This window comes from Haliotis rufescens, unplaced genomic scaffold (assembly GCF_023055435.1).
Source record: "Haliotis rufescens isolate VD_foot unplaced genomic scaffold, xgHalRufe1.0.p SCAF_4, whole genome shotgun sequence".
Taxonomy (NCBI): domain Eukaryota; kingdom Metazoa; phylum Mollusca; class Gastropoda; order Lepetellida; family Haliotidae; genus Haliotis; species Haliotis rufescens.
The window spans coordinates 23461393-23481709 of NW_025964112.1; the positions used below are offsets into that span (position 1 = coordinate 23461393).

At 46.6% G+C, this 20317-nt stretch overlaps 1 protein-coding gene across 3 annotated transcripts in view; it reads right to left on the reverse strand.

Moving 5' to 3' along the window:
• Window positions 1-20317, reverse strand: part of LOC124132188 (protein arginine N-methyltransferase 2-like) — a 46605-nt gene that overhangs the window by 18378 nt on the left and 7910 nt on the right. For all 3 annotated transcript variants that reach the window (XM_046495960.2, XM_046495959.2, XM_046495961.2), the window contains 2 exons: window positions 8505-8669; window positions 734-909 (listed from right to left, as the gene is read on the reverse strand). In XM_046495960.2, the coding sequence (XP_046351916.1) occupies window positions 734-909; window positions 8505-8669 (341 nt within the window). The remainder of the gene's footprint in view (window positions 1-733; window positions 910-8504; window positions 8670-20317) is intronic.

Here is a 20317-nt window from a genome sequence, read left to right on the forward strand (position 1 = left end):
GCCTACATTGAGTTGTTGTTGTTGTTGTTTGTTGTTTAACGCTGCACTCAGCAATATTCCAGCCAGAAACAGGTGGTCTGTAAATAATCGAGTCTGGACAAGATTAGCTAGTGATTGACATCATGAGCGTCAATCTACTCAATGGGGATATGATGACATAAATCAACCAAGTCAGCGAGCTTGACCATCTGATCTCGTTTGTCACCTCTTACAACAAACAGTCGCCTTTTACAGCAAGCATGGGTTGCTGATGAGCTATTCTACCCCGGATCTTCACGGGTGACTACACTGAGTTTCACGTGGGCATCAAACAAACCCATGACTGAGAGGGTTTCACTAATCTTTGCCATCTGTCAGTCACCCCTTGTTCCTCCCACAACTCACACAGAACATGATTCTGGGTGGCCAATACATTCAGCATTGTCTTCATACTTGTTTTACAGGTCCGTAGATGCAAAAATTCACAAATGTTGACAAAAATAAAGAAAAGCCCATTTTCCCCATTAATATGTAAATGAATACAAAATCCACTGAGGACATACATTTTAAACATAAGGGGGAAGAATTTGACTGCAGAAAGGGACAGTACTATTTAATCTTCAACATAACTTCAGCATATCAGTGATGAATGTATGTAACAATGCAAGCCACAAAGGAGGATCAACTATCCTAAAACATGTACATATATCTTGTTATTTTCCTTTAACCTTGCATAAAAATTAATTGGTCTTACTTGAGAGATGAGAAGTCGAAGCTGTACTGGTTGTCCCAGAACTGTACCAAGTCCCTGTGTTTGTCATGAGCCATGCATGGCACCAGGTACAGGCTAGCCCGGGACGGCCACATCACACCCTCACTCTTCAGGAACTTGTCCCGAGCAATAATCACAGACTCAATCATCATTTCAAACTGAAACAGTGAAAGTGGCATGACAAATCAGTGTGTCACCTACTTTGTGAAATATGACAAATCTTTTCAGAACTTACAGTTCCAGTACAACCCTCAGCAGCATGTGACATTACTGCATTGTCTGTGGTCATGACAGCTCCTTGACGGCATGAGAGTGAGTGAGTGAGTATGGTTTTATGCTTCTTTTAGCAATATATTTCAACAATATCAAAGCGGGGACACCAGAAATGGCCTTCACACATTGTACCCATGTCAGGAATCAAACCCAGGTCTTCGGCGTGACGAGCAAACGCTTTAACCACTAGGCTACCCGACCGCCCCGGCAGTGAGTAAGTGAGTGAGTTAATATTTAAAGTCACATCAGCAATATTTCAGCCATATAGTGACTATATCAAATTATACTATACATACATTTAGATTAAAAACCTGTCAACAAAGGACAGTAAAAGAACAAGATTATCACAGATATAAGTTTAAAACTAGTAAATGACCATAAAACTTATTTATTTATAACAATACAATATAAAAGTGGGCTTTGTATCACCAGCAACCAAAGGTAGGCCACCATACTGGGGACAATGGGGACTTATAGTACCTTTGCTACCCAGCAGTATTTACACTATCCCTTTAGTCACTGGTGATTATTCAGGAGGTTAGCCAAAGATAAAAACAATCAGATATGCTATGATTAAATCACTGGTATATATAAATTACTTTGAATGACATGGGCTTATGTACACTCTCAGGGGGAGAATAATTTTACGCAGGACATGCTTGACCATGATTCTCTCATCACAAAGGATACAAAACAGAGGATCCTCACCTTTAAAAATATACTCAGGGGTGTATCAGGAATGGCCAATACGACATCATCTTAGAATGTCCTCTTCATATCTGGACTGACAGCCTAGGTAGGTGTAACCTATACTTGGTTTAATTTCATGTAACTTATTGATACCTACTTGGGTGTCCCTCGCCCTGACAGCATGTGACAATACATTACTGCATGGTCTGTAGTCATGACAGTAAAGGCCGGCAGATGGTACTCAGCTCCTTGACAGCATGTGACAATACATTACTGCATGGTCTGTGGTCATGACAGTAAACGCGGGCAGACAGTACTCAGCTCCTTGACAGCATGTGACAATACATTACTGCATAGTCTGTGGTCATGACAGTAAAGGCCGGCAGATGGTACTCAGCTCCTTGACAGCATGTGACAATACATTACTGCATGGTCTGTGGTCATGACAGTAAACGCGGGCAGACAGTACTCAGCTCCTTGACAGCATGTGACAATACATTACTGCATGGTCTGTGGTCATGACAGTAAACGCGGGCAGACAGTACTCAGCTCCTTGACAGCATGTGACAATACATTACTGCATGGTCTGTGGTCATGACAGCTCCTTGACAGCATGTGACAATACATTACTGCATGGTCTGTGGTCATGACAGTAAACGCGGGCAGACAGTACTCAGCTCCTTGACAGCATGTGACATTACATTACTGCATGGTCTGTGGTCATGACAGTAAAGGCCGGCAGACGGTACTCAGCTCCTTGACAGCATGTGACAATACATTACTGCATGGTCTGTGGTCATGACAGTAAACGCGGGCAGACAGTACTCAGCTCCTTGACAGCATGTGACATTACATTACTGCATGGTCTGTGGTCATGACAGTAAAGGCCGGCAGACGGTACTCAGCTCCTTGACAGCATGTGTCAATACATTACTGCATGGTCTGTGGTCATGACAGTTAAGGCCGGCAGACGGTACTCAGCTCCTTGACAGCATGTGACAATACATTACTGCATGGTCTGTGGTCATGACAGCTCCTTGACAGCATGTGACAATACATTACTGCATGGTCTGTGGTCATGACAGTAAACGCGGGCAGACAGTACTCAGCTCCTTGACAGCATGTGACATTACATTACTGCATGGTCTGTGGTCATGACAGTAAAGGCCGGCAGACGGTACTCAGCTCCTTGACAGCATGTGACAATACATTACTGCATGGTCTGTGGTCATGACAGTTAAGGCCGGCAGACGGTACTCAGCTCCTTGACAGCATGTGACAATACATTACTGCATGGTCTGTAGTCATGACAGCTCCTTGACAGCATGTGACAATACATTACTGCATGGTCTGTGGTCATGACAGTTATGGCCGGCAGACGGTACTCAGCTCCTTGACAGCATGTGACAATACATTACTGCATGGTCTGTGGTCATGACAGTTATGGCCGGCAGACGGTACTCAGCTCCTTGACAGCATGTGACAATACATTACTGCATGGTCTGTAGTCATGACAGCTCCTTGACAGCATGTGACAATACATTACTGCATGGTCTGTGGTCATGACAGCTCCTTGACAGCATGTGACAATACATTACTGCATGGTCTGTAGTCATGACAGTAAACGCGGGCAGCATGTGACAATACATTACTGCATGGTCTGTGGTCATGACAGTAAACGCGGGCAGACGGTACTCAACTCCTTGACAGCATGTGACAATACATTACTGCATGGTCTGTGGTCATGACAGTAAACGCGGGCAGACGGTACTCAACTCCTTGACAGCATGTGACAATACATTACTGCATGGTCTGTGGTCATGACAGTAAATGCGGGCAGACAGTACTCAGCTCCTTGACAGCATGTGACAATACATTACTGCATGGTCTGTGGTCATGACAGTTATGGCCGGCAGACGGTACTCAGCTCCTTGACAGCATGTGACAATACATTACTGCATGGTCTGTAGTCATGACAGCTCCTTGACAGCATGTGACAATACATTACTGCATGGTCTGTGGTCATGACAGCTCCTTGACAGCATGTGACAATACATTACTGCATGGTCTGTAGTCATGACAGCTCCTTGACAGCATGTGACAATACATTACTGCATGGTCTGTGGTCATGACAGTAAACGCGGGCAGACGGTACTCAACTCCTTGACAGCATGTGACAATACATTACTGCATGGTCTGTGGTCATGACAGTAAACGCGTGCAGACGGTACTCAACTCCTTGACAGCATGTGACAATACATTACTGCATGGTCTGTGGTCATGACAGTAAACGCGGGCAGACAGTACTCAGCTCCTTGACAGCATGTGACAATACATTACTGCATGGTCTGTGGTCATGACAGTAAAGGCTGGCAGACGGTACTCAACTCCTTGACAGCATGTGACAATACATTACTGCATGGTCTGTGGTCATGACAGTAAACGCGGGCAGATGGTACTCAACTCCTTGACAGCATGTGACAATACATTACTGCATGGTCTGTGGTCATGACAGTAAAGGCTGGCAGACGGTACTCAACTCCTTGACAGCATGTGACAATACATTACTGCATGGTCTGTGGTCATGACAGTAAACGCGGGCAGACAGTACTCAGCTCCTTGACAGCATGTGACAATACATTACTGCATGGTCTGTGGTCATGACAGTAAACGCGGGCAGACAGTACTCAGCTCCCTGACAGCATGTGACAATACATTACTGCATGGTCTGTGGTCATGACAGTAAAGGCTGGCAGACGGTACTCAACTCCTTGACAGCATGTGACAATACATTACTGCATGGTCTGTGGTCATGACAGTAAAGGCTGGCAGACGGTACTCAACTCCTTGACAGCATATGACAATACATTACTGCATGGTCTGTGGTCATGACAGTAAAGGCTGGCAGACGGTACTCAACTCCTTGACAGCATGTGACAATACATTACTGCATGGTCTGTGGTCATGACAGTAAACGCGGGCAGACAGTACTCAGCTCCTTGACAGCATGTGACAATACATTACTGCATGGTCTGTGGTCATGACAGTAAACGCGGGCAGACAGTACTCAGCTCCTTGACAGCATGTGACAATACATTACTGCATGGTCTGTGGTCATGACAGTAAACGCGGGCAGACAGTACTCAGCTCCTTGACAGCATGTGACAATACATTACTGCATGGTCTGTGGTCATGACAGCTCCTTGACAGCATGTGACAATACATTACTGCATGGTCTGTGGTCATGACAGCTCCTTGACAGCATGTGACAATACATTACTGCATGGTCTGTGGTCATGACAGTAAACGCGGGCAGACAGTACTCAGCCCCTTGACAGCATGTGACAATACATTACTGCATGGTCTGTGGTCATGACAGCTCCTTGACAGCATGTGACAATACATTACTGCATGGTCTGTGGTCATGACAGTTAAGGCTGGCAGACGGTACTCAGCTCCTTGACAGCATGTGATGATACATTACTGCATGGTCTGTGGTCATGACAGCTCCTTGACAGCATGTGACAATACATTACTGCATGGTCTGTGGTCCGGACCGAGATCCACTCTGCTTCTGCTTCTGCTTCTACTTCTACTTACTTTCACAAATCTCTACATAGTGCAGGCTTTTACCAGCATTAGAAAGTGTCAATTGTCCTGCAGTCCTTGCTAAACTGCCTAATAATTAAGGTATCTTAAGGACAAGTTGAGATTTGCCATTATTAAGGGTTTTGCTGATATTTTAAGTGACATTTTATTTTGGTAAGAAATACACTCAAAGTGAATAATTCCCTAAGCTACTTTTCCTCAAAATAACATTGAAACTCCTGCCAATGATAAGCTTTAGACATTAGGAAAATTATATGACATGAACAACTTTTTGGTAGATGTTGTGAGGCATGCCACATGTCACCAGGCTGGGACCCTGATGTTCCTGCCTTGGACCTGGTAAATTCCTGACAGTTTATGTGTAATTTGCTTCCAAGGATGATGTTATTTACAGCAGAACATGGTCGTAACCAACGCAGCTATAACAAACTACAAGTTCATCAAAAGTCCCTCCTGCTTTACCATATATTATCACATTAAGTTTACAGCAGCAAATATTATTGATAACAAATTAAATGCTATCGCGAACTGATATTTCACCTCAAACAGACCTAATAACAATATATTCTTACATTCAAGGCCTCAGTACAGCTTCAAAAAGTTTTATGGTAGACATGTGGAAGACATTTCCAAATTTGATGCATCAGTGTACGATGCAATGTCCTATTCTAACTTGTACCATATGTTCTCATGCTTTTTTTTCAGGTGAAATATTTATTTGCCTTTGCATGCATTTGTAAAGGGTGCCACCATTAGGGCAGAAGATGCTCACCTTTTTGTGAACACCTGGTATCATCTCTCTTTGACAATGATTCATAAACACTTCTCATGACATAGTGGAAACTGTCTGCTTCAAGCAGAGATTGCTGATGAATATGGACAGGGTTTTATCACTGTTGTTTACAAAGGTCATGAACTGGTCCAGGTCAGTTAAAATCCATGATGAATCTTACAATGTGCATGTACTTATCCCATCAAAACAGACCACATACAGATTAGTGAACCTCCATTTGCAACTATCAGCAGTGAATGAATAGTTATATTAGTCGGTGACTAATCAACATTATCACCAGATATCAGATTGACTCTGATGGTGTCAACTTTTAACATAAAACAACACTATTGAAACACAAGTACATCTTGCTACATTATGAGAACAGAGAAACATGTATGGCACTACAACATAGACATATATATGGCACTTCATCATAGACATATATATGGCACTTCATCATAGACATATATATGGCACTTCATCATAGACACATATATGGCACTACAACAGGGAAACATATATGGCACTACAATATAGACACATATATGGCACTACAACAGAGAAACATATATGGCACTACAACAGAGGCACATATATGGCACTACAACAGAGACACATATATGGCACTACAACAGACACATATATGGCACTACAACAGAGACACATATACACAGTAAAAAAAGTGTTGCACCCCCTATACTTTTTCATGGAGGGGTGTTTTGAAAGGGCGTAAAGATAACCGAATTAATATTATAACCAGGATTTCGTGTATACCAACAAACCAGTGTATTGTCTATACAATGAACTTAAATGGGGTATTCCATGACCTTATGGCATGTAATAATCTCTTGCTGAACTTTTACGAAAAATGAACGAACAACGAAGACGCATTAAGTATGGTGACATCTCAATAATTTTTAGTGACCAAATTCATCCAATAGGGTAAGAATGTCATATGGAGATTTGACGAACACAGTAAGTCAATATCGAGAACTTCCACCAAGCACTTGGATCACAGCTTGAAGTCTTCGTCTCATACTCCTCACCAGACGTTGGAATCGCTCCATGGGCAGCTGCTGCCACTCCTCGTGTAATGCTGCTTCCAATTCACGCAAGTTCTGTGGAGGAGGGTCCCGACGATAAATCAGGCGTCCCAAAATGTCCCATACATGTTCCAGAGGATTCAGATCTGGACTCATTGCTGGCCATGGAATCTGCGTCAGAGCATTGTTGTGGATAACCTGGGTCACAGCTTGTGAACGATGTGGTCTGGCATTGTCATCCATGAATATCGGTCTGGTGGCCAGTGGATGATTGTCAAAATGGGGCACCACAACTGGATTCAGCACCTCTTGGATGTAGCGCTCCCCTGTCAAGTTGCCTCGTATGGTCACTAAATCAAGCTTACAATCAAATGAGAAGCATCCCCAGACCATAACAGATCCACCTCCATACAGTTGGTACAGTTGGCATGATGTTTCTTGCAGTATAAGCTGTTCCAGGACGCCTCCATACTCTCACTCTGCCATCCACAACATGCAGAAGGAACCTGCTTTCGTCCGACCAGTGGACTCTTCTCCAGGACCTCAAGTTCCAGTTCTGTCTCAGTCTACACCAGGCTAGACGTAGTCGTTTGTGGTTGTCTGTGAGTTTAGGTCGCTTGATAACCCTTCTGGACTTCAACCCTGCAGCTTTAAGACGATTTCTCACGGTCTGGGTACTGAACTGTTGACGAGGAAGCCAAAGACGTTTCAAGGTTGTGCTTGTAGCAAATGGATGACGCCTTACCACCCTCAACAACGCTCTGTCATCTCTAACTGTGGTCTTACGTGGTCTGCCAGAGGGTCTGCGATTCCTTACATCATTAGTTTGTGCGTGTTTTCTGACCAAACGGCTTATTGTTGAGTAGTGATGTCCGGTTCTTCTGCCAATCTCCTTGAACGAAAGACCTGCTCCATGAAGGCCAATAATCTGCCACTTGACTGCTTCTGACAATCGTCTACCCGGCATTGTGGGTTACAATAAAATGGGCTGTCAGAGAACATCTTTTATAGGCGATGTTGAGCTTAAGAAGATACTGCAATCTGCAAATGTCATGCACCATGCAATTCACGTGCTGATTGCTACGTTTTGGTGATCATCTTCCCTCCGAAAACATTACACATTTAACATCAGATCCCCAAGGAATACCTACCATTAAAACCAGAGTCGGGCGTTTTAAATGTTGTGATGTATCAAACGTATTAATGTGGGGGTGCAACACTTTTTTTACTGTGTATATATGGCACTACAACAGACACATATATGGCACTACAACAGAGACACATATATGGCACTACAACAGAGATACAGTACAAGCGTGTATGTCATGTTTAAAGTCTGGTTAGTCTTCTGTGCATAACGTACCAAGAGGATTGTGCCCATCCACTCGGAAATGATCAGATCAACTTCATCATCCAGTTGAGCATCCTCGATGTAGCTGCGCTTGACACAGATGATGTCCTCAAATCCATTGTCACGGACAACACCTTCAGTTTTCTCCGCCATATCACTGGCCTCTACAGCATACACCTGTTGAATACAGAGGACAGCAGCATGGCAACTGTAACAATGGTAACGGTAGGTTGCAGGTTTGAATATGGCTGTCTTAGAGTCCATTAGAGTTCAATTTCTAATCAGAACTGGAACCACACTCACTTAAACAGGGCTCCAGATAATCTTTCAGCATCAGGAGTACTTACAATATAGGAGTATTGGCAAAACTACATAGTACATTTAAAGTACTGAATGGAACTTAATGGATAAATCATGTATTTCATTTTGGATATGCACCACAGCATTTCTACTTTTTTTTCATCGTAAATGGATGCCTATTGTATAATGTGCACCCCTTTAGGGAAAAAAATGAGAATTATGAGCAGAATTTGTTTTACAATGTATCCCATAAGTAAAGTCAGGTAAACAAACAGGTGATAACAAACTTGGTTAATACAAATTTGAAATTTGAGATAAAACATCACTAGACATGATGATTTATAGTTGAACTTGTATTTCCAGTTCTACTAGGCATTGTTTTATATGTAGAGATTAAGGTTATATTTTCTCGTAAACTAAGCCAGAAAACGCAATCATTTGCACACACATTTTCTCACAATCTACGGTGATATGGTCAAACTTTACCCGGGGGCACGGGTGGCCCAGTAGTCTAGTCTAGATTCGCTGTGCAGAGTTGCGTCCCTTGGGCAACACCAGAAACCTCGGATTGTGGGTTTAAAATCCCGGTTCGCCCCGGTTATGTTTCTAGGTTTGTCAGCACCATACCCGTGCTCGTGGGTTTCACCGAAGTGGTAAACGTCTTAGACCTGCATCACTTCGGGCTTTCCTCCCACATTAAGCTGGCACGGGGTGATATAACTAGAATACTGTTAAAAGAGGCGTTAAACCAACTCACTCACTCACTCAAACTTTACCCAAAAATATAACTGAAAGAAGTTTGAAGCAATGCTCTTAAGAATTGTACCTGAAACTATTATTTTATCAGGAATAACATAGTCCAATATCGTGTTACTCGTATTATAGTTGCAGCTTTACTATATATATTTAAAATAATAATAACCATAAGTGTAGAAGTAACTTTTATTGAATAATATAAACAGTCACCGTTGAGTCTCTCGGGCTCGTGCTTGTGAAAACTATATGTTGACATATATCAGTCCAACTACAACAAATATGACTATTAACGAGTCAAAGTATGGCATTTTCTGTCAACTAAAGTTTGTTTCAAAACATTGATAATTGTTATATGACCGTGGTTGCTGTAAATCATGGTGAGTTGTGCGATCTACCGTTCATTTCCTACACGATTTCCCCAAAATTAATGTAAACAAAATTGAATGAAACTTTGTATAAATTATTAAAATAGGTAACAAACATAAGTCCAGATTTTCAATAAAAACGTTTTGTTACCAGACAGTGTAATTACATGATTAATTTGTGTACTTCAGTACGGATTTGTTGACATGGCATTTCCAGTGTTAAGTGCTCACGGTAATGTATTTGCGCTGGGGATAAAAACTCATTATAACGAGTATAATGCGCACCCCATTTACACAGCTTTTTTGAAAAGTGTGCACTATACTCAAGAAAATATGCTGCTTGAAATCAGAAAAGTAAAATCCTAGATATTTTTTATATTTGTATACTTATCCTGCATTACTGCTTGTTCTTGACAGAGAATAGAGCTATGTTTTTGCTTGAAGAAGTTGTTTCAACTAGCTGAGAGGCCAACCCGATCACACATCTCCCACATGACCAAGGGAAGTCACGTCACAGATCCTCACATTGCTCTTGAGTCCAGAACATCGGAAGACATCGTGGGGAGGCAGCTCTGAGACGGGCGGGTCTCTTTAGATGCAGTAATGCAGGATAAGTAAACAAATATAAAAAATAACTAATATTTTACTAGATTTTTTACTTATCCTACATTACTCCTTAATGCATCTTTATCCGACGGTATCGGTGGAGGGCAAACCTTCAGATGTGGACTTTCATCTCAGAACTCTGTTTCCCTCAGCCAATCCTCGGCTGTGTGGTCGGCATCAAATGACAAATCCATGGATGGGAACCAAGAGTCAGGTATGCGGTGTGTCCAGGTACTACGCAGCCATAGACGATAACCTTACTCAAGTTAAAGTTGTTGACTGGTGTACCGAGCCTTATGCAAGTGGGGCATGAACCTTCTTCTCTTACCGCTACTAACGGACCAAAACTATGCGTGCCTTGCATATCCGCCAAAGGGACGTCTCGCAGGTAGTGACTGGCGAGGACGATCGCCAGAAGCACTCCTCCATGTTGGCACCTAGAGAGCAGTTGCTGTGTAGCGCCATGGTGGAGGCGACCGCCCAGATCTTATGCGGGTTGTTGGAGCTTGGGTGGTCCAACCCTGTGGCCTCGTAGGCCTGGAGAATGATGGCTCATAGCCAGAGGGCGATCGTGTTGCGGTTGACAGGTATAAAGAGGTTGCGGCATTGTCTACGGCATTCCTTGGACGATGAATGTAACAACGGAGCACTCTTACCGAGCACAGCCAGAGCTCTTGTTCGTCTTCGGCGCCCAAGATATTGGAGGGATGAGGAATGATCTATCGGGCTGACCTGGGAGCTGGTTTTTGGCAATGAAGTCCCAGCACAGTCCGCCATGAATGTCTTCATTTTTCATCAGATGATAGAATGATGCCACGTCGAGGGGCTCCAAGGGTGCTTCTCTCAGCAAGGTGAGAATGATGTTCAGGTCCCAAACTGGTGGACGAAATTTCGCCTTTTGGCTCTATGTAAATGGACCAGATGTAAAGACAAAGCTTGTCTGGTCCTGGGTGTGCTGTGCCTGCTGTGGATGAATCAGCAGGTTTGGCCAGTCTGGGAGTGGCCGCGGGTCGATGTCGGCTAATTCTCTGATGGACCAATCCCTCGCCAGCCACCAGGGCGCAAACAAAGTCAGATCGAGGCTCTGCGTCGATCTGGTCTTCTGGATGACCCTGTGGAGGAGTACATGTGGCTGAAAAGTGTAGGCTTTTAGTCCTTCCCAGGGGACGCTGAAGGTGTCGACTGCCCAAGCCAGGCGATCCGATACCGGCCATATCATTGTCGGTATCTGGTAGTTCCGGCTGGTAGCGAACTAGTCTATGTGGCTTCCACTATGTGGGAGCGACCTTGTCTGGCCAAGAAAGCGCATCCATGAGGGTGTTGCGACAGCCCAGAATGTGTTTGACCTGAAATGGATTCCCAGATGATCAACCAGGTGAAAGAAAATGTATATTGAAGGAGTGAGAGTGAGTGAGTCGTTCCTTGTGGGAGGCGCCGACGTCTGTTGCATGGCCTGCAAGGAGAAAGGCGTCCATCATAGGCAATTTGGACATAGGCGGGGGCGCCTGTTGGAAACCATAGCCCAAGGGCGTCTGTCAGATGGACTGGATAGGCGCCATCTGGTAGGAGTGAGTGAGTGAGTGAGCTGGGTTTAACGCCGCTTTTAACAGTATTCCAGTTATATCACGGCGTGTCAGCTTAATGTGGGAGGAAAGCCCGAAGTGATGCAAGTCTTGGACGTTTACCACTTCGGTGAAACCCACGAGCACGGTATGGTGCTGACAAACCTAGAAACATAATCGGGGCGAACCGGGATTTGAACCCACGATGAAAGGTTTCTGGCGTGCCTTTTCTCTATGCGCAAAGCGGATGCGCGTGACGTCCAGACATGGGCTGCTGTGCTGAGGGCAAGGAGGAAGACCGATTTTTCATCAGATGATAGAATGATGCCACGTCGAGGGGCTCCAAGGGTGCTTCCCTCAGCAAGGTGAGAATGATGTTCAGGTCCCAAACTGGTGGACGAAATTTCGCCTTTTGGTCTTCCAACGGAGCAGAGCCTGTAGTTCTGATGATTTTCGTCATGCGCTTATCTTCCGGAACTGCCACGATGGAGTTGAGTGCCACAAGGTAGGTCATGATGGTGCTACCCTTGAGTCTATTCATGTGGCAAAGATAGAGCAGGAACTCGGCCAGGAATTGAGGCCATGAAGTAGGGGGGTCTTGCCCTGCAAAAGCTCTTGAAGGATAGCCATTTGCCGTCATAAAGGTTCCTGTTGGTTGGGCGGTGAGCCATTGTGATGGCCTTCGCCACTCTGGCTCTATGTAAATGGACCAGATGTAAAGACAAAGCTTGTCTGGTCCTGGGTGTGCTGTGCCTGCTGTGGATGAATCAGCAGGTTTGGCCAGTCTGGGAGTGGCCGCGGGTCGATGTCGGCTAATTCTCTGATGGACCAATCCCTCGCCAGCCACCAGGGCGCAAACAAAGTCAGATCGAGGCTCTGCGTCGATCTGGTCTTCTGGATGACCCTGTGGAGGAGTACATGTGGCTGAAAAGTGTAGGCTTTTAGTCCTTCCCAGGGGACGCTGAAGGCGTCGACTGCCCAAGCCAGGCGATCCGATACCGGCCATATCATTGTCGGTATCTGGTAGTTCCGGCTGGTAGCGAACTAGTCTATGTGGCTTCCACTATGTGGGAGCGACCTTGTCTGGCCAAGAAAGCGCATCCATGAGGGTGTTGCGACAGCCCAGAATGTGTTTGACCTGAAATGGATTCCCAGATGATCAACCAGGTGAAAGAAAATGTATATTGAAGGAGTGAGAGTGAGTGAGTCGTTCCTTGTTCCAGACACCTGATGATGGTTATGTTGTTGCCACGTGTCTGATGGCCTGCTTCAAATGAGCGAAAGCCAGTATAAGCGTCTCCAGTTTGAGGTTGTTGATGTGCCAAAGGCGATGAATGGCAGACCACAGCTCCATCTGATTCCACTGTCCAACACCGGAGACGCTTTTGAGGTGATCCAGGAGGACGATGGACACGGAGGGGTCCTGATGCCTGATGTTGCGAGCCAGGAACATCTGAACTGGGCGTAGTTGAAGCCTTCCTCTGTATGTCAAGTCCTGCGCTGAGGTTAGGAGGCCCAGGAGGACTTGTATGCGCTCCAACTGATCCCTGGGTAAAGACAGGAGATCGAGGTGTGTCTGATCGAGGTTGTGTATTACCTTTGTCTGTCCGAGTCCTTCTTGGGGACAAGGATGATAGGTGAGTAGAGGCCTGGTGTTATGGCTGGGGCATGTACAAACTCTATGGCCTCCTTGGCCAACAGCGACAGGATGTTCTGGCATAGTAGCTGCTGTTGAGTGACATATGGATCCCCCAGGATCTCCCAATTTTTCCAGAATCGACCCAGTCTCCCGCCTATTGAAGAGTCGACAACTTGGAAGGCTGTGGGTGGGAGATCCCAGTCGAGAGTGTCTGACATTTTACTTAAAGTCCTTGCTGTCGCCACTTCCTCCCTTGGAGTGGCCTCGGTGGGACTGATTTGAGCCTTTGCCTTTGCCTCTGCCTCTACTTTGAAAGGTTGAGGTGGAACCCCGCCCTCGGGCCTGGATAGTGTTGTGTCGCGGCTGGTTGGAGCCAGATTGGGACGACTTAAGAGAGGCTGGCTGTGATACCCTAACTAGGGACATGAGAGCTGTCTTGGGCTAAGGCTGAAACTCAGGAGTGGGTCTTGGAGAGTCCTGTCAGAGGAAGACCATGGTTGACGGAGTATGTCTCTCTTAAATTCTGGGTCCCAATCCGACAGAGCAAGGCAGTGAGTTCAATCACAGCGGCACACATATGAGAGCACATATGCTCGACCTTTTGTTGGAGGTAGGTTAAGACGGTGGTAAGGTGGTCTATCTGGTGCGGGTTATCCTCCTGGAGAATGGCTCTGGAGGTCGATGCCATGAGTGAGAGTGGCTTAAGAGAGCGACGACTCTCAGTTTCCACGTAAGTGAGTTTGTTGTCTGAAACTTGTACTGAGGTGGGACGATTGGACCCAGTCATGCAGATCCTCATCTGACTCATGGGCATGGTCCACGACCTGGAGAGAGTGGATCGGATAGTCGCTCCATTTGTAGCGTGGGGCTCAAAAGGACAGTGTCAGTGAAAGCTTGCAAAAATCCTCATCCAGGGCCGAGATCATGTCCTTGATCAAAGGGTCAGGTGGGAGTGAGGTAGGGTCCGATCTAATGGCGGTCTTACTGTTGACATATAGGCGAGGGGAAGGAGAGACTTCCTCAAGTCTGTCCGCCAACCAGTCTGCTAGGTGGTCTAGACCAAGGTGGGACCCGCTGTCAATGGGAGTGTCATTGTAGCATGGGACGAAGTCACCCTCTGAGGAGTCTGAACGGTAACCGCTAGAACTTCTGTGGAGGGGAGAGCAGCTCCTAGATCAGGAGTCCAGCGAGACGAGGGACTGTCACTCCTACGAGAGGACGAACTGGGTGAAGCCAAGTCCAAGGAGGTAGACCGTAGATCGACGACTGGTAAAAGAGAAGGCGTTTGTATACGCGTCCGACAAGGCTCACCTCAGAGAGGCGCTTCTTCAACAGTCAGAGGAGCTGGAGGTGGCAGGAGTGTCTGTATAAGCGCTGTCTGGCAGATAGGAGAGATAGGCGCTAGGAGCGTCCGCAGAGGTGCTGTGGGAGGCGTTTGTAGAGGCGTCTGCATAGGTGCTTGGGCCGAGGCTGAGGCGGGAGGCGCCGACGTCTGTTGCATGGCCTGCAAGGAGAAAGGCGTCCATCATAGGCAATTTGGACATAGGCGGGGGCGCCTGTTGGAAACCATAGCCCAAGGGCGTCTGTCAGATGGACTGGATAGGCGCCATCTGGTAGGAGTGAGTGAGCTGGGTTTAACGCCGCTTTTAACAGTATTCCAGTTATATCACGGCGTGTCAGCTTAATGTGGGAGGAAAGCCCGAAGTGATGCAAGTCTTGGACGTTTACCACTTCGGTGAAACCCACGAGCACGGTATGGTGCTGACAAACCTAGAAACATAATCGGGGCGAACCGGGATTTGAACCCACGATGAAAGGTTTCTGGCGTGCCTTAGACGACTGGGCCACCCGTGCCCCCTCCATCTGGTAGGAGAGAGCCACACCTGATGTCATGGTAGTTGCCGCCGACGTAAAGACAGATGTGGTGGTGGTCGTCAGGGCGCTCTTGGTAGAGACTGAGACCGGGGGGGGGCCAACATCAAGGTAACAGTGGAGGCCAGGGAGTTTGTGTCCGAGGTAGCCGACAAAGCAGCTAAAGTAGGCGAATTCTCGGACATCTTACAATGCAGGTTCCTTGCCTGCTGTGATCTCTGCTTTTGTGACACACAGGCATATTGCCTAAAAGCTGTGGGGAAAAGTGGGAGACAATCTTTACATCGAGAGGCCTGGAGGCCTTGAGAGTTACAATTAAGGCACAAAGGTTGGGGATCCCACGCCGACATATTAAGCCGGCACTTTGAGCATGAGGGCATGATATCTGCAATGAAGCAGTGTAAAATCACAATGCATCGCAGCCCGATTATTTATCCCATCACATGGGTTTATGAAACAAATATTACGACAAACATAAGACAACATACAATGACAAAACAATGTACATGTACTTGCAAAGGTACGACAATTGTGGGGTACCAAGCAAGAAGGATATAGAACGTCAGGCAGATCATAACTCGTAGTCACATAAATATTCAAGATAGCCACTTGAAACAACAAAACACCTGGGTTTACCATTGTTTTCTTTTTTAAGAAAATGCCAGCATCTGTCAAAAAGTTTTAAAACATTTTAAAACAAACAATGTTGAAGATACAAACCGTATGCACAACACAAGCACAATGAGCAATAACTCAAGAAGCAAAACGTGTGAGGGTTATGCTACTGATCAAAAACAGGTCTTCTCTCAGCAAGTGACAAGAGTAATGTGAGGATCCATGACGTCACTTCCCTTGGTCATGTGGGAGTTGTGTGATAGGGTTGGCCTCTCAGCTAGTTGAAACAACTTCTTAAAGCAAAGATCTTCACACAGTTCTTTTCTCTTGTCAATAAAAAGCAGTAATATGCATTGAGTAATGCAGGATAAGTAAAAAATCATAATTGTTTAGAAATATGTCTATAAAGAAAGATGTATTCTGTGATGTGTATCTGATACATTTTATAAATTATCCCCCACCATATCGTGCATATTTTTCATCAGTACATACACCGATACAGCCTTTATCTGGAGCCCGACTAGGGTGACAAATGTCTATAAGCATTGTTCTCTTTCAGATTAAATCCTCCTTGGGGCACCTATTGCATTTTTCTTGCTCAAGAAAATCTACATGACATAGTTGTAACCATTTTCCTTAATAAAAATGTTACCACACAAAAAACTTCGTTTTTGTTGATATACGACCACCCTTACGGGGCCTCACCCTCCACGGCGCATCATGCCAGGGGGAGCAACTCTCACCCAAATCACTTTCCTTATGTCATCTGTAAGAGACAGACGTGCTGATTTTTCACACAAGACAGAAATAAGAGAATCTATAACGTTCAACAAGAACCATGGCTGACCAAACTGTATGTATGGTACATTTCTTTCGTTGCAAAGGCGTAATACCTCGCATTGTAAAGTTATAGAGTTGTAATTATATGCCACAGGTACAGTACATTTGAATTCAAATGGCCATAATGGCGTCCATATTGTAGTTCCACGGTCTGATACATGTAACACCAAGGCCATTAGAAACGGCTTGGGGTTTTGTTATATCATACAGCATTGGACTACAGTTTTTTCCTTTACATAAACCCAAGGTGGTGTGTTAATTTATAAACTACACTTACCTTTTTTACGGGTTTTACACCTTAGCGCGTAACACGCCCCTTTGGTGTTATAATTAAACTACGACATTGGCTATTAGTATCGCGTTACAAATCGCATTCTACATTACGCCTTTGCTTCTAGTTTCACAATTTATGCATGTATCTTTCCGATCTTTATATCGCACTGATACACTTTAATTCCCTCCCCGCCCACCTCAGAAATTACAGTCTTTTTTACAGACCTTCAAACTGTGTACTGGTTGTTCTGCTACCATTCCCCCCCCAAGACCGGCACGCCTGAAATGTCTGGTGGAGGACGGGCATGATGATGGGTCATGCCCTATATGCATTGCCTTTACCCCCCCGGGCCCAAAAGTAGAGACAAGTTGACTTGCTTCTCTTTAAAGGTCTCTTAAAGGCGGGGGTAGATATCAGATCTGCTAAGACCAACCCCCCCCAATCTATAAAGGGTAAAAAGAGTAAAAAAACTGCCGAGACTGTCTCCTCCGCTCCCTCTCCGGGGGCCGGGGGAGAAGGCTCGAGGGTCCCCGTAGTACGCACTGCACCCTCTCCTGCACCGTCTTTGGCAGACGTTTCTGCGTTACTTAAGTCGCAGATGGCGTCGATGATGGAGGAGGTGAAGTCTCAGTCTTGCGGGCTGTCTTCGAGACCTTGTGATATGCCCGGCGTCGGCCGAGGCAGGCCACTTGGTCTCGGGGACGATCCGAGACCGGGCTTCGGCTCCGGCTCGAGGTCGCTCCCCAGCGGAGGGGTGGCGGGCGCTGGCCCGTGCACTACCGACGCACAATTTTCCCTAGCATCCCCTTCCGACATCGTCTGCTTCATCTCTCGGGGAAGAGTCGATTAACTTCGGCTCGGAATCGAGAGAGGAGGAGTGGATGGAGGAATGGGGGGGAGGACTCGGAGACCTCGGTGACGTTTTCCTTCGCTGCCTCGTTGAGGCAAGTGCGGGACAGGATTTTCCAGGTACTGCCTCAGGTGGCTGCACCCACGCCAGAGTCGGATCCGACTGAGTTCCGCCTTCTGGGGGACGTTTTTGCTCCTAGCAAGGTGCCCCAGGTGCGGCTCCGTGTTCTATCCTCCCTGGTGCATGAAATTATCAACCCTCTGTTGTCGGGTGCCCGCAGGAAGTTCGACCTGCCCCAACTTATTAAGCGGTACCCGCTTGCAGAGGATGGTGACTTTGAGGTACCTGTGGTGGATGAATGCGTTTGGACTTCCGTTACCCTGTGGGGGTCTTTGACCCCCAACTTGACTAAGGTCAAGCAGGGCCGGCGGTTGCCCCCCTTTCCGGCGTGCGGTGCGGAGTTGAAGGCCGCTTACATATGCTTCGAGGAGCAATATCGTAATGCATGCCAACAGCTCCGTGTGTCCGTACACTCCGCGTATCTGTCAGCTGTACAGAGGGAGTTAGCGGTGGGGGGGGCGGCCGACTCTTCGGAGTTGGCCGTGCATCTTACAGAAGTTCACAGTCATCTTGCGCGGGACGCTATTCGTAGCTGTGCCTCGCAGATGATGTGCGCTGTTATGGGCATGCGCAGGCTGTGGATGTAGGTATCTAAATATTGACTTCCACACGCCAAGACCTCCTTGCTTTGCCGTATAAGATGGGTGCCACCCTCTTCCCTGGGGCTCACCAGGTGGTCAGAGAGGCCGCTCAATTGTATGCTTCCATCAAGGACTCTAAGGCCTTGTTGGAGGTACCAAGCGTTAAACCGCGTAAGTGGACCTCTCCACTTGACTCCTCCTACGCTGACGCGCCGGGTCAGAAGTCCACACCTGCTTGGAAGCAGCCGCTTCCTTCAGGTAAGGGCGCCGGGAGGAGCAAGAGAGGCAGGGGCGGGGGCAAGGCAGCTGGTCGAGGCCAGCAGCCTTTTCGCGGGGCCGGGAACCCATCGGATTCCCATTAACGCCCGAAGAGACCCGGGTGAACCAACAGTCGCAAGTTATCGAACTGCCGACAGCCGGGATCCACTGCCTCAAGCCGGATGTCCCCGTAGGCGGCCGACTGGCTCTATTCCTGAAGGAATGGGAGACAGTCACATCCAATCCCTGGACCCTGTCCACTGTAAGGGATGGCCATTTGCCTCGGTGGAAACATCATCCGCCCCCCTTCTCCAGGATAAAGCACACTCCGGTGCCTGCTACCCGAGAGAAGGCGGAATTCCTCCGTGATGTCTGCAGGACCCTCAATGCCTATATCAGCAGAACTAAGTGTATCCGTAAGGATAACCAACTATTTTGCTGTTATGGCGGTAGGAAGGCTGGCTTACCTGCGAGCAAACAATCTATCTCAAGGTGGATAGTTTCAACCATTTGTACAGCGTATACGCTTCAAGGCAGGGACCCCCCTACCAGGTTGAAGGCTCATTCGGTTAGAGCAGTGGCTACGTCACAAGCATACGCCGCAGCTCTGCCCATTGAGGAGATCTGCTCCGCGGCTATTTGGAGCCAGCCGAGCACGTTCATCAAACATTACAAACTCGACAAACACTCAAGCGAGCGTGCTCGGTTTGGTCAGTCAGTTCTCCGAACTGGGCAAAGTTCTACATCTCTAGCCGATTGAGCCTTCGAGATTTTAGACCATCCTCCGGTTATACTGCTCAGTAATGGTCCGGATTTTATCTTCTGCGGTCGATAAATATCAGTCCTTACAACTCGATAATATTCGTATTTGCACACGCACTCCTTCGATCCTCGGGGACCCTCTGGCCTAGCTCAGCGTGGGGTTATAGTCTCTCGTGATCTATGCCCCTATATCACTTGTTCAAAAAAGTGTGTGTGTGTGGGGGGGTGGGTGGGGGGTGAGGGGTGTTTCGAGTTCTCAACTTATGACAAGCCACAAAAACAGGCTTTATCATAATATATGGTCGACCACGCCCTGTCTCTAGCCCCCGCCTTTCGACGGTGGTGCCTCACGATAAGGTTGGTTCCATTTATTGAACTTATATTTTATTCTGTATGAATAATCAAATACGATGTATTTATTTACA